Genomic DNA, 15,297 nt, shown 5'->3' on the forward strand with positions numbered 1-15,297 from the left:
TTATATGGTTATAGGTATGACCTTGGAAAACTGGACCTGATGCCTAATTATTGCCAAAAAGAATAATTTCAGACCAACTATAGGCAGTCCTTGATTCACTCAAATAACTTCCAGGGAGCCTATGTATTGAAGCAAATATTGGTAAATCAATGCAGAATTTCCCAAAAGTAATACACTGATACTGAAGTGTTTAAGGATGAAATGATATGACATCTAGGACATGCTTCAAAATTAGCCAACGTAGGCACTGGGGGAAGGGGTAGGTAGTGAGAGAATCAGATGAAACAAGATTTGTTGTGTGTTTAACTGTTAAGACTATAAGAAAGGTACATAGAGATTTACTATACTACTCTCTAGAGTTTTGTAGGTTTTAGATTTTCCACAGTAAACTTAATTTGGAAACAAAAAAGAATGGAGCAGTAATTGGCTCTATCTATCAAACTTTTAAAATTACAAAGTCTAAACTTAGCAATCCCACATTTAATAATCTATCTTATAGAAATATCACTACCAATATGTAAAGAGATATTTATAAGATTACACGATTGTTTATTAGAACAATGTAGGGAGGGAAAAGAAGACACTCTAAGTGTCCATCAGCAGAGGAGTGTATAATTCCATGCAACAGAAATTCTGCAGTCATTAAAAAGAATGAAGAAGAGCTAGAAGTTGCAACTTATAGAGATATCTGACATATATTGTTCAGTAGAAAAAATAATTGTGCATCAAATGTATATGATAACTCCCACTTAAAAAGAAAGACTGCAAGACTATATGTATATAGGACTGTGTACACATACACATGCTTATATAAGCAAACAAAAAAGTCTAGAAACTACAGATCAAACTACTAATAATGCTTTGAAGGGGTGAGTTTTGAGTAGAGAAGAGAGGGAATTTTACTTATATGCTTCTAAATTGTTTCTGTTTTTTACAATAAACTTCTAAAACTTTAAAATATTTAAAAATCCATTACAGTTTAAAAATAAAGTACCTGGTACATAAAGGTTACTCAATTAACAAAAGAAAATTTTAAATGAATCAGCTAAGGATGTCACACACCTGTGATATGACATAAAATAATTTCATATAGAATAGAAAATAATAAAGTTTAAAGGAAAATCATGTAAACTAATACACTTTTTATAAAACATGAACAAAAAAGAAGAACTAAAAACATTGGGACACATGAGTAAGTTTGTAGGATAGTCGTGGATAGAACTGAAGCAGATTGGGTGACAAATGACTGGCAGTGTAAAACAAAAGAAAGGAGAAAAAGACTGAGAGAAAATATGTGAACGAAAAATCAGAAAAAAGTGAGAGTTACATAAATGGGAGAGGCTCATCACATTGTATGAAAATAGTATTGAAAATGGGATGGAGGTAGGACAGGGCAGTTAGTGGCTATGGAAAATCTCTAGAGTTTTCCTTCATTTTAAAAAATCTAGTGAATATCTACTATTTAATTCTTTACTGGCTTCACCCTAGAGGATAACAACTTGAGCCAGCAGGAGTAACTCTGGCTTCCAAGCCTCCATTTCAATGTGATGAGACAACCACATGCATTTACCTTCCTTTCTCCTGAAACTCCCTTACAGAAAAAGCTATAAACCCATTACTCCAAAAGAAACAAGAAAAGAGCCTGCAGCCAACAAGAAATAGCAACAAATTTCTGGAAGACAAAAGCTGATCAACAGCTGTAAGGATGAAGCACAGCAGTACAAAAAGGCAGTACAAGGTAACTGAATCACATCTCAATGAAGCTATTTTGAAAAAAGAAAAAGCACCAATTTTTCTTCTCTTCCACAGTGGAAAATCAATTAATGCTGCCTAAAACTGAATGTGAGGTTTTTTCATTACAAAGATAGAAAATGACTTTTTACCTTCTTAAGTTTAAGAAATCTTTTAAAAATAAACATCATTTGTGGTGAAAAAACATTACCTGAAATTCAGTAATTCCATGTTTCATTTCAGTTTCCTCTTCAAGTAAAATTAAATGTGGTATTTTTTAATAGAAATAGCATGACAGTATGTCCAATACCCAATGTCCATGAAAATTATTTTCTTCTACTCACCCTCCTATTTCTATTTTGTGTGAAGTGATGTTGATCTGGAATGATGATCACCTAAAGTGAATAATGGCCATTTCTCAAAAACAGAGTTTTACCTGATATGTATTTGAGTCATCTTTACAGTTTTTTATTCTGCTTGGTTTTATTTTTACAAATTAGCATGCATCATACTTATAAAAAGAAAAATGAATTAAAAATTCGAAGACATATAGTAGGTCACCCATTCTAAGAAGGTAAAGCAGACATAGTTTTTCCTATTCTTCCTACTAAATATAACTAAAAACTAGACATCACACATAAAACAAACACAAGAAGATCTGAAAGGTGGAAGAAGAAGGCAGACAGGCTTGGGACCTTGGGACCAAAGGAACAACACTGTGTTGAGTTTCCTGGATTTTCTTTTTACCTCATATCCCAGCTTGGAGCTAAAGGGACATAAACAGGTGCAAACAAGCCCCAACAAAAGCCTGCTCTCTCTAGCCAAAGATGACAAAAGGGGTGGCCTACGAAAACAGAAAACATTTACACAATCACTGTTGTATTCCAGACAAACACTACAGAAAAAAAACTGTGGCCCCACCCACACTCACACAAGCACGGGCAGAGAGGGAGACAAGATTTCCACCCTCAGGAGGTAATACCAAAGCACCCAACACCCCAGTCAGGGTGCCAGAAAAGGCCAAGAAGGGAGCTGGGACTTTCACTCCCACCAAATGGTTACAATCCCCTCTCCCACACGGAGACCATATATGGAGCAGGACTCTCATCTGTAGCAGTAATGAGGAGCCCCTCTCAGGTGTCAACAGAGTTCAAGTGGGGAACATGGACATCTACCTCCACCTAGCAGTAACAGAAAGCTAGCTAAAAGAGTAAGTTTAAATGAGAGCCAGAGTCTCATAACATAATATGAAACTGTACAGGTTTCAATTAAAAATCATTCTTCATACCAAGAACCAGAGAGTTGTCAAAGAAATGAAAAAAAGAAAATCACTAGATGCCAAAACTGAGACAACAGAGATGTTAGAATTATCTGATGAAGATTTTAAAGTCATCATAACAAAAGTGGTTCAACAATTATGAACACACTTGAAACAAAAAAATTTAGAGCAAAAACAGAATAAAGTATTACTAAATGGAGAGTTTAGAACTGAAAAATAAAATACAATAACTGAAATAAAAAAGATATAACAATAAAAATTATATTATCTGAATATGAGAAAATAAACTGAAAGAAATAAACAACAACTCAGGAGCTGTTGGACAATAACAAAAGATCTAACATTCATGCCACCAGAGTCCCAAAAAGAGAGTGGAAAGAGGATGGAGTGGGAAACTACTTGAAGAAATAATGAATTAAAACTTCCCAAATTTGGCAAGGGTCATAAACCTACAGACTCTTCAGCAAATCCCAAACAGGATAAACCCAAAGAAATACATGCCAGGGTACACTGTAATTAAACTCCTGAAAATCTTGTAAGTAGCCAAAGAAAAATGACACCTTTTCTATAGGGGAAAAATAACTTGAATGACAGCAAATTTCTCATCAGAAACCATGGAGGCCAGAAAGAAGTGGCACAACACTTTTCAAGTACTGAAAGAAAAGAACTGCCAATCCAGACTCCTACATGGAGCAGAAATAATCGTTTATTCCTTCGCATATGAAGTAAAACTAAGCCAGTCTCATATAAAGAGACTTTACTGCCTACTCTTTTTAAAAAAAAATGGCTACAGGAACTTCTTTAAACAGAAAGGAAATGATTTTTTTTTAACAGGAATCTTGGAACATAAGAAAGGAAAAACGAACACAGTAAGCAAAAATATGGGTGAATACAATAGGTTTTACTTCTCTTGAGTTTTCTAAATTAAGTTTGCTGCTTAAAGCAAAAATTAAAACAGTTTGATGTGGTTCTAAATGTCTGTAGAGAAAATATTTAAGACAGTTATAAATAGGAGAGGGTAAAAAGACAAAGGGAAATAAAGTTTTGATACTTCACTCAAATTGGTAAAATGATGACACCCGTAAACTGTGATAAGTTATATGTTAAATAATGTTGGAAACTAGAGAAACCACCAAAAAACTATACAAAAAGGTACACTCAAAACCACTATATATAAAGCAAAATGGAATTTTTTTAAAAGAGAGAAACAAAAAAGGAGAGAATAAACATAAAACAACAAATAAAAAGCAGAGTTGAGCCTTAGCATATCAATACTTACATTTAAAGTAGAATTTCTAAATATGCCAGAGACTGACACAGCAGATTTAAAAGCACAACATAACTATATGCTATGAATAAGAAATTCACTTCAAATATAATGACATAGGCAGGCTAAAAATAAAAGGACGGAAAATGATAAATCATGCAAACATTAATTGAAGGAAAGCAGGAGTAACTATATTATCATCAGATAAAGTAGACCTCAGAGCAAAGAAAATTAGGAGACAGAGAATGAAATGTTCAACCCATGACGGAGATACAGCAATACAAACTGTATATACCAAACAAGAGAGCTGCTAAATATCTTAACTAAAAACAGACAGATCTCAAAGGAGAAACGGACAATTCCACAATTATACTTAAGAGATTTCAACAGCCCTCTCCCAACAATTGATAGAAACAGACAGAAAATCAGCTAGCATACAGAAGACCACACCACCATCAACCAAAGAGATCTAATCAATATTTGTAAAATACTCTACCCAATAGCAGCAGAATACACATTCTCTTCAAGTGTCCAGAGAATATATACCAAGAGGAATATATTGTGAGCCATAAAACAAACCTCAACAAATTCAAAAGAACTGAAATCATACACAGTATGCTCTCCAACCACAATGGTATTAATCCAGAAATCAGTAACACAATAACAAGAAATGTTCAAACCCTTGGAAACTAACAACACACTTCTAAATAAGATTAATGGGTTAAATAGGAAGTCTAAAGGAAAATAAAAGAATACACTAAACTGAGTGGAAGTTAAAATGCAACATATCAAAATTTATGGGACACAGGTAAAGCAGTGTTGGAAGGGAAATTTATAGCACTAAATGCACACATTAGGAAAAAGGAGGGGATAGATGGTAATGGAAGGAGACTTGACTTGGGAAGGTGAACACACAATACAATATACAAAAGATGTATTATAGAATTGTACACCTGATTTTATTAACCAATGTCATCCCAATAAATTCAATTTTAAAAAAGAAAAGAGGTGGGTCTGCTGCAGCAGTAGGAAGAGCTCAGTGTCGGGAGAAAGACGAGGCTGTAGCAACAGAGGGGAAATGGCTGCAGAAAAGAAGCTGGAAGAACATTTCCCAAAGTGCATTCTCCAGACCTAGCACCTACTGTGTTCTCAACACCATGCCACCTCTAGAGATAATCAAGGGAAGAGCAATAGTTATATAAAGCTGCTTGAATGTCAGCCAAACTGTTCAAGTTTACCCAAAGAGAGAAACTGTTGGAACACTAATGAGAGATCATGATGCAGCCCTCTTGGATTTTTTTAATAATGTGTGACCCTTCACCTTTGATCCCCTGACCTGCATTATCTTGGTAACCATTTCATTTTTTAATTTCGATGTGCAAGCTGTAATATTTCATCTCTCGAAGTGTAACAACACACCGATTTCCTTAAATAAAGATAACCCTTTGAGTGATAAATTTGCAAAATGCTGTCTTCATGTTCTGTATTAAAATTCACTTCATTTTTCAAAATAAAGTGTAATCTGTGTTTTCATCCTCTTAAAGAAAAAAGAAAAGAGGAAAACTCTCAAATAAATAATCCAAGTTCCTATACCTCAAGAACCTAAAGACAAAAATAAAAAACAAGCAGCATGAAGGAAATGATAAAGACAAGGGCATAAATAAATAAAATTGAAAACAAAAACACAATACAGAAAAATTAATGAAAATAAGTCTGGTTCTTTAAAATGATCAATAAAATAGATAAATAAGTAACAAAGAAATATATATATACAAATTACCAATACAAGGCATACAACCAGGAATATCACAACACACCCTGTAGCCATCAAAAGGATAATAACAGAGAACTATAAACTCTTGACATAAATTTGACAACTTAGATGAAATAAAGCTATTCCTAGAAAAATCACAAACTATCACAACTTACCCAATAAAAAATAATAAATTTATATAGCCCTAGAACTAAGAAGGAAATTGAATTTGTAATTAAAAATCTCCCCCCAAAAACTATATCTTTAGGCCTCAATGGTTTCATTGGAATATCCTACAAAATGTTTAAAGCAGAATTAACAACAATTCTAAAATATTTTCCAGAAAATAGAAAAGAAGGGAGGGAACACTTTCAAAATCATTTTATGAAGCCAACACTACCCTAATCACAACCAGATAATCACAGTAAAAATAAAACATAAAACTACAGACAAATACCCCTCACAAATATAAACACAAAAATCCCTAAGAAACTATTGGCAAATAGAATTCAAAAGTATATAAAGAGAAATATACACAATGACTAAGCTACAGTTATTCCAGGGACACAGGCTCATTCAATATTCAAAAATCAATCAATATAATTCACCATGCTAAAGAAGAAAAATCCCATGGTCATATCAATCAATGCAGTAAAAGCACTGGAGAAAATTCAACACTCTTTCATGAAAAAAAACTCTCAGAAAATAGGAACAGAAGAGAACTTCCTCAACTTGATAACGAGCATCTGCAAAAAACCTGTAACTAACATTTACTTAATGGGGAAAGACTGAATGCTTTCTCCCTAAGACCGGAAACAAGGCAAAGATGTCCGCTTTTACCAGTCTTATTCAACATATTCCTGGAAGTTCTAGCCAGTGAAAGAAAATGAAAGAAAAGGCACAGAGATTGGAAAAAAAGAACTAAAACTCTTCCCTATTTGCAGATGACAGTACTATCTACATAGAAAACTCCAAGGGATCTACACACACACACACACACACACACACACACACAAACACTCCTAGATTAATGAGTTCAGCAAAGTCACAACGATCCAAGATATACAAAAATTAATTGTATTTCTATATACTAGCAATAAATACACTGACACCAAAATTAAAAATACAATACCATTTGTAATCACTTTAAAAACACTGGAAATATCTAAACTCAAAAAAATTATAGAACTCCTCTAAAAAAACGGTTGTTGTTAATGTCGTTTTGCTATTACCTAATGATCAATCTGATCATCAAACCATAGTAGTAACTGCGGTGCAATGTGCATGTCAATGTGATATATTCAAGACTGAATAGTAGGTAGGTCCATATGTATCACCACAAATCACATTAAGGTAATCTAATTGCACTATGATAGTTCTTTCTCATAGATGTTTCACTGGGTAATATGTTTTAAAGTTCCAAATTACAATTATGCAAACATATATTATATGCTTTAACATCTTTTTTTTAAAATATATCTTTATTGATTTCAGAGAGAGGAAGGGAGAGGGAGAGAGAGAGAGAGAGAAACATCAATGATAAGAGTCACTGATCGGCTGCCTCCTGCACACCCCCGACTGGGGATGGAACCCGCAACCCAGGCACGTGCCACAACCAGGAGTTGAACTATGATCTCCTGGATCCTGGGTGAACGCTCAACCGCTGAGCTACGTCCAGCTGGGCGCTTCAACTTCTTTTAACAATCATTGTGCTCTTGAGAGTTACATCTCAACTTTTTAAAATTATAAAGCAGGCATTCCAAGTAAATAAACTCCTTGATAAGACACACATTTTCCAGCTAGTACATTCTAAATTATATAGCTTAAAGCAAAACATCTATGATTATTTTACTTGTTGGCAATTTTTTAAATGGTCAACATGGGTTGGGTGTGGGTTTTTTTAACAGCAAATTTAAGGTTGTTCACCCTGGCCAGTGTGGCTCAGTTGGTAGGTCATCGTTCCATGCTGGTTCGATTCCCAATCAGGGCATATGCGCGGATTGAAGGCTCGATCCCCCTTAGGGGGCATGCAGGAGGCAGCCAATTGACGTATCACTCTAACATCAATGTTTCTCTCTCTCTCTCCCCCCTTCCTCTCTCTCTAAAAAAACAAAAAAATCAATTAAAAAATTTTAACTTAAAATGGGTCACAGACCTTAATGTAAGAGATAAAATTGTAAAACTCAGGGGAAACAAAAAAAAAAAAAAGAGGAATCGTGATCTTGGGTTAAGCAAAGGCTTCCTCAATACATCATAAGCACAAGAAAAAAATTTAAAAGAACCAATAATCACATGAAAAGTTTAGCCAATAGGAAAATGTAAATCAAAGCTACAGGGAGTGGCCACTTTACACTTAGAATGGATAAAATAAAAAGACAATGACAATTGCTGACAAGGATATGGAGAAACTGGAACCCTCATACATTGCTGGCTGGAATGTAAAATGACACAGACATTGTAGAAAACAGTCTGACAGTTTCTCAAAATGTTAAACACAGAGTTACCACATGACCTAGAAATTCCATTCCTAGGTATACACACCAGAGAAATGAAAACATGTGTCCATAAAACAACTAGTACACAAATGTTCATAGAAGCACTGTTCATAATAGTCCCAAAATGGAAACAACCCAAATGTCCATCACCTGGTGAATAAATAAAATATGGTATATCCATAGAACAAAATATTTATTCAGCAATAAAAAGAAATGAAGTACCGGTAAAATCTACCACATGGATGAACCCAGAAAACATTATGCTTGGTCACAAAGAAACAAATACTGTATGATTCCATTTACATGAAATGTCCAGAATATGCAAAGCCATAAATACAGAAAGTAGTGATTGCCTGGGGAGGGAAGGGAGACAGAATCAAAAGCGACTGCTAATGGGATTAGGGTTTCTTTTTGGAGTGATGGAAATGTTCCAAAATTAGATGATGGTGATTTTTGCACAACTGTGAGTATACCAAAAACCACTAAACTGTATATTTTAAATGGGTGAACTATATGTTATATGAATTGTATTTCAATAAAACTATTTTTAAAAGTGTTGTAGTTCACTGTTAAATTAAAAAGACACACATTTTCCAGCTAGTATATTCTAAATTATATAGCTTAAAGCAAAACATCTATGCCAGAATGGCTACCATCAACAAATCAACGAACTACAAGTGCTGGTGAGGGTGTGGAGAAAAGGACACCCTAGTACACTGCTGGTGGGAATGCAGACTGGTGCAGCCACTATGGAAAGTAGCATGGAGTTTCCTCAAAAGATTAAAAATTTGACCCAGTGATCCCACTTCTAGGAATATATCCTAAGGAATTCGAAACAGCAATCACAAAGAACTTATGCACCCCTATGTTCAGAGCAGCATAATTTACAATAGCTAAGATCTGGAAACAGCCCAAGTGCCCATCAGTAGATGAGTGGATAAAAAAGCTGTGGCACATTTATACCATGGAATACTATGCAGCTGTAAAGAAGAAGGATCCTTTAGCCTTTGGCACAGCATGGAGGGAACTAGAAAGTATTATGCTAAGTGAAATAAGCCAGTCAGAGAAAGACAAGTACCACATGACCTCATTTATATGTGGAATATAATAAACAAAATAAACTGATGAACAAAGTGGACCCAGAGACATAGAAGCATGGAACAAAACTGAGGGATCTCAGAGGGAAGGCGTGGAGGGGGGTGTGGGTGGGGAGAGATTAATCAAAGAACTTATATGTTTGTAAGCATAACCCATGGACACAGACATTGGTATGGGGAAAGCCTGGGGGTAGGATGGATGTGGGGTGGAGGGGATCAGTGAGGATAAAAAGGGGACATCTGTAATATTCTCAACAATAAAGATAAAGAAACTTTAAAAAAAAAGTTATATGGTAATGGAAGGAAACTAGACTTTGGAGGGTAAACACACAATCGAGTACACAGATATCAAATTATAACACTGTACATCAGAAATTTATATAATGTTGTTAACCAATGTTACCGCAATAAATTTATTTTTTTAAGTTTAAAAATAAAATCTGAAATAGCAATTAAGAGTGAATGTTAAGCCCTAGCCGGTTTGGCTCAGTGGTTAGAGCATCAGTCCTTGGACTTAAGGATCCCACGTTTGATTCCAGCCAAGGGCACATACCTCGGTTGCAGGCTCGATCCCTAGCCCCAGTCAGGGCGCATGCAGGAGGCAACCAATGTCAACCAATGTGTCTGACTCACATCAATGTTTCTCTCTCTACCTCTCTCTCCCATTTCCTCTCTCTGTGAAAAGCAATGGAAAAAATATCCTCCCATGAGGATTTAAGAAAAAAAAGAGTGAATGTTAATTGCTAGTATCCAGAGAGCAAACTGAGGAAATGACCTACTGAATAAGTGATACGAGAGAAAACTAGAGATACAGTGATGGGATTTGAAAACTGAAAATATGGAGCCATTGTGCATGAGTGATTTGCAATCAATATTTTAGCATTAGTGCTACAAAGCTGGAATCAATATTACTTTAAAAACAAGACAGGCCCCCAACATCTTATGGGCCTCTTTCCTCATCTGCAAAATCAAGACTTGCAACTAACAAAATAATTTTTAAGATGAAGACAGAGAAGAAAGAGATGGCTGCTTTCCCAAAAAAATTTTCTGGGCAAAAGCCTCTATATGCGTGATATGCTTGGGCCTTTCAGAATTACAATGAAAAAGGAGAGGCACTCCCTTATGATATATGGGAGTCGACTAACATTTCATGATTGTTCAAGATTAAAATAAGGAGTTATATAATGAAAGATTCAAGCCACTGTGGCTCTTCAAACAAAAAGGAATAAGATTAGAAGAATAAGTTAGTACACCAGGGAAAGAAAGCGAATAATGATTCACAAATAATAGTTGGCAAAGGAGAGTCTGTCTGGTTAGGGAAATGTAGCTAGGTGGCTTTTTGTGAAGAGCAGGAATTTTAGGGATGGGCATACTAACCTTATATCTGCTATCAATTTACTGTTACTTTCTGTTCTCTCATTTCTCTTCAGTTACAAAACCTAACGCAGGAACAGCTAAGAATGTGGTGCCTTAAAAATGCTACCTCAAAAGATGAAAGAAAGGAAAGCCCATGAAGAAGAATAGAGGAGTTTGAGATTTACAGTTAAGAGTCAAGTTAGGGAAGAGAGCCTACTGCCTTAATCAAACATAGATTATGATTGTGATGAAAAAACAAGGTATAATGATGATGGAGGTGCATCGAAGGAAAGACATGGGATCTAAAGCATCAAGTCTGTGCATGCTGCTGCCTCTGAATGGGATAAGATAAAGGTGAGATCATCCCCTGTGAATCTGGGCAGGGAAAAGCTAGACTAAAGACAAAGACAGTGGGTACTACTTGTATTTTTTTTAATCCTCACCAGAGGATATTTTTTTCCTTTGCTCTTTCAGAGAGAGTGGAAGGGGGAGAGAGAGAGACATTGATGTGAGAGAGAGACATCAGTTAGTTGCCTCCCACACAAGCCGTCAGGGCCAGGGTTCGAGCCTGCAACCAAGATACATGCCTTGGCCAGAATCTAACCTAGGACCCTTCAGTCCACAGGCCGACAATAGCCACGGAGCCAAACCGGCAAGGGCTTACTTGTATTTTTGGGTGTTCAAGTGACTGAATCTTGAGTCTGATAGTAAGATTTAGGGGTATCAGCCAAAGGCAGGATAAGGCCAAAAATAAAAAGCCCCTAATAATGATACAGGGAGTTAGGAAAAACAACTGAAACTGATAGGATAGTGCGGACGTTCTCAAACCCTTATTTTACCATGTGCACTTAGGGCAAAAGATCCCTTAATTCATCTACCCCTATAAAACCCCAATTTCCAGTGAGAAAAGGACTCAGTGATAACAATGAAGCAAATTTTAGGAAGAATGGGTAACTCGCATTCGAACCATAATGCGTATATTCTTATGTCAAGATACTAGAAAGTTACAGGCCAAAATTCAGCTGATACAAATATGCACTACTATTCAGTGGAGGGTTAACATAATAAATCACAACAAGCTAAAATTATAGCACTAAATTAAAGTCATTTATCATATAAGCCAAGAACTACAGCAATGGAAAACCACAACCAACTCAAGACAGCACTGAGGGTGTCTGAGAAAGAATTCTTCCTAAAAACTCTGGTAAATCCAACTGTTCCGGTGGGAGCTTTGCTTGGCTGCCTACTGCAGCTCAGCAGCCAAATTTCTCAGAATACTGAAACAGCATCCTCTGTAACTCTAATAACATCCAGTTTTATGAAAACCAAATATTAATAACCTTTAATAATTCACTGATAATACTAGTATGTAGCCTTTGGTCTTTATAAAAGATAATGAATGAGGATCATTTACCCGTAACAGTTCAAGAAAATGGATAAAGAGAGGAACAATATGATCACGATCATAATGCAATACGGGACTAGCAAACTACTAGGGATGGTCCCGTTGAAGGATGGCACTTAGAAAACTGTGCTAGCAGTGTGCCCTGGAAGACGGAAGCTGTGCAGGTGGAGATGGGGAGCAAAGCCTCCAGTCCGCCCCTCCTTCAAACACTCATGAGGCAACTTTCCCCATGAAAAAAACAGTGAGTAATAACTCTTTTTTGAAGGGAGACGCGGTGACCCAAGACTGTACAAGGCGGGTAGGACAATGATCTATCTCTTGGCTACATAGAGATCAGAAGGTACCAGCAGAAGGATAAAGATGAGTTAGTTCTAGGGCACTAGTAAACTGAGGGGAAAGGGAAAGGTAGCTTGAAATTGGGCTGGTAAGTAATTAACAAGTACAGGTGGATGGTAATCCGCAATTGAGACAGAACAGAGGTGAAGAATGCAGACTCTGTATCCAGGCTCCTGAGGAGGAATCTCAACTCCCCCACTTTATTTTCCCAGTAACCTTGAGCAAGTCACTTAACCTCTTTGTGCCTCATCTGTAAAATGAAGGTAATAACAGTACCTAACCGGATTGTTTTTCGATTGGATTCAGTTATATTTGTAAATCGCTTAATACAATGTCTGGCACTGTATATAGTAAACGATACCTAAGTTTTGTTAAATAAATTGTGGTGGGTGGGGGTTTCTTTTGACATCTCCAAATAAAATGGAGGTATGGGGGCAAAGTAATGGTAACGGGGGCGAGTGGGGGGGGTAACTTTTTCTCGCGATGAGACTACCACAGGCTGCACCTTTGGGAGAGGCCTTCCTCCTGACAGGGTTAAGGGAACACTGGCTCCCAGGAGAGGGGCACAGGTTGAGGGAAACTTCCTTCCAGGCCTAGGATTTTTCAGGAACTCATTTCTGAGAAGTGGTTGTGATCTGAAGGAGGCAAGAGTTTAATTTCCGTGCAACAAACCATGGGGAAAAATTCTACTTTGTCTGAAGAGCAGGACTTCTGTCTAGGGCAGGACGGAGGGAAAGGGGTGATGTCCTCAGGGGAAGATGTGATAAAAGCCACTATCTGTCCGGCGCGCTCCAGCTGCCCGGCGCCGGGGTAGCCTCGGAGGGAGAACGAAAGCTGCCCAGCCCGGGGGGAGGCAGGAGGCGCCTTCGGGGTAACCGGGCTGTGGAAGACGGCGATTGCGAAGGGGACCCACTTCGGGGCTGCGGAGAGAGACCCGCCTCGCCAAGGGTGGAGATCGCTCGCACGGCTCTCCGAAGGGCGGGGCCGGCGCTGGCCGTGCGGACGGCTGGCCAGACACACAGCCCCGAAGGAGCCCGCCCCCCTGTCCCGCTCGTGCCCGCCCGTGGGTAGCCCCGGCACCCGGGATACCTGAGCGTGGGCCCGATGCAGGCCGTGTCGGTGCTCTCGATCTCCCGCAGGATCCGCTCGTGTTCCGCCGCTGTCTCCAGGCTCTCCGCCTCCGCCATCTTTCCCCGCTCCATAGACTGGGGCGCCCCGCAGCGTGTCCCCTCCTTCAGCTCCACTCACCTCACGTTCCCACTCTCACCCCAGGTTCCACAGCCTCCTCAGCCTCGGGCTACCCGCAGGAGGACCCCTCCCTCAGGCTCGGCACGCCCCCTGCGTCAGCGCGCCGCCGACGTTCCACGCAATGCCCTCTGGGATTCGTAGTTCTCTGGGCGATGTGAAGCAGGATCCCGCTGGTCTATTCATTAAATCCACAGATACCTGTGGAAAGCCGCAGTTTCAGCCGGGAACCAGGGGCCACGGCATCTGCAACGGTGATCTAGTCGGGCAGTGGCCCTAATCCTGCAAATTCTTGTTTAGCACCCTTGCCACAACACTGAAAAGTCTCCACGGGTTCGAATCATAAGGAAGGACTAATCTTACAAGCTGGGAAGTTGTGGGTGGGGCGGGAGAAAGCTAAAGAAATCCGAACTATGAGATAGAGGTAGAATGTAAAAAAAGAGATAAGGTAGAATGTGACTGTAAGCCAGTTCAGAGAATCAAGCCCAGAGATCACTTGCCAGTGCAAAGGATTCATAGACTGGGCCTAGAGGTTTAAAAGGTGTGACGGAAAGGTATGAGGAGATCTCAGAAAGCCAGCAAGAACTTTATTTGCACAATGTGGGAGAAGTCGTCGTAAGGGGTGGGGCTGGAAAAGTACCTTGGAGAGAAATAATGGGCTGAGAAATTTGTACTTTATTCTAATGGCTCCACCGATCCAATGACCAACTGTATCAGACGCACCTAGAAACTTTTGTTTTTAAAGCAGGTGAACGGACCCACAGCAGGACATTCTGGTCCACACATCTACATTTCATAAAATCCTCAGATTAGAATTTAAAAATCATATTTATTGATCAGTGCTTGAATTTTTTGCATAACATGATACATGGGAATCCACTGAAAGTTTTTGAGAAGAGGGACACAATCAGAACCTTGGCGTTAAGAAATTAGATCAAAAGCAAATGCGCAAGGTGAGCAGAAATAGAAAATCTGAAGACAGGGAAATGCTATAGAAAATTTTAAGGCCTAAACCAGGGAAATGACAATGAAAAAGAAAAAGAATAGACAAATACATTCAAAAGCAGAATTGGCATGATTTATTAGATATGGGAAAGGAGGACCTTGGGTATTACTCCAAGGTTGGAGCAGAATGACTGGGCGAATTGTATTGCATCAACAACAACAACACAAAGGAATATAAGAACTAAACTAGAAATTGAGGCTAAGTAATTTGTACTACAACAATACCATGGATTATTATGCAATCACTGAAGAGGAAGAGAAAAGATTCTATATTCAGATAAGAAAGTGTTTTCAAGGTGTGTTGAGTGAAGAAGGAAGGCATGAAACA

The 15,297-nt window shown here is 38.1% G+C and overlaps 1 protein-coding gene and 1 pseudogene across 1 annotated transcript in view; one reads left to right on the forward strand and one right to left on the reverse strand.

Moving 5' to 3' along the window:
• The window catches only part of EXOC6B (exocyst complex component 6B), a 442,612-nt gene extending 428,630 nt beyond the window's left edge, over positions 1 to 13,982 (reverse strand). Inside the window, exon 1 of the mRNA XM_016202591.2 lies at positions 13,809 to 13,982. Within this exon, the coding sequence (XP_016058077.1) occupies positions 13,809 to 13,921 (113 nt within the window). The 5' untranslated portion in view covers positions 13,922 to 13,982. The remainder of the gene's footprint in view (positions 1 to 13,808) is intronic.
• On the forward strand, positions 1,706 to 5,556 carry LOC148091660 (calmodulin-binding transcription activator 1-like; annotated as a pseudogene).
• Positions 13,983 to 15,297: the final 1,315 nt, after the last annotated feature.

The sequence above is a fragment of the Miniopterus natalensis genome, chromosome 13 (assembly GCF_054644295.1).
Source record: "Miniopterus natalensis isolate mMinNat1 chromosome 13, mMinNat1.hap1, whole genome shotgun sequence".
Taxonomy (NCBI): domain Eukaryota; kingdom Metazoa; phylum Chordata; class Mammalia; order Chiroptera; family Miniopteridae; genus Miniopterus; species Miniopterus natalensis.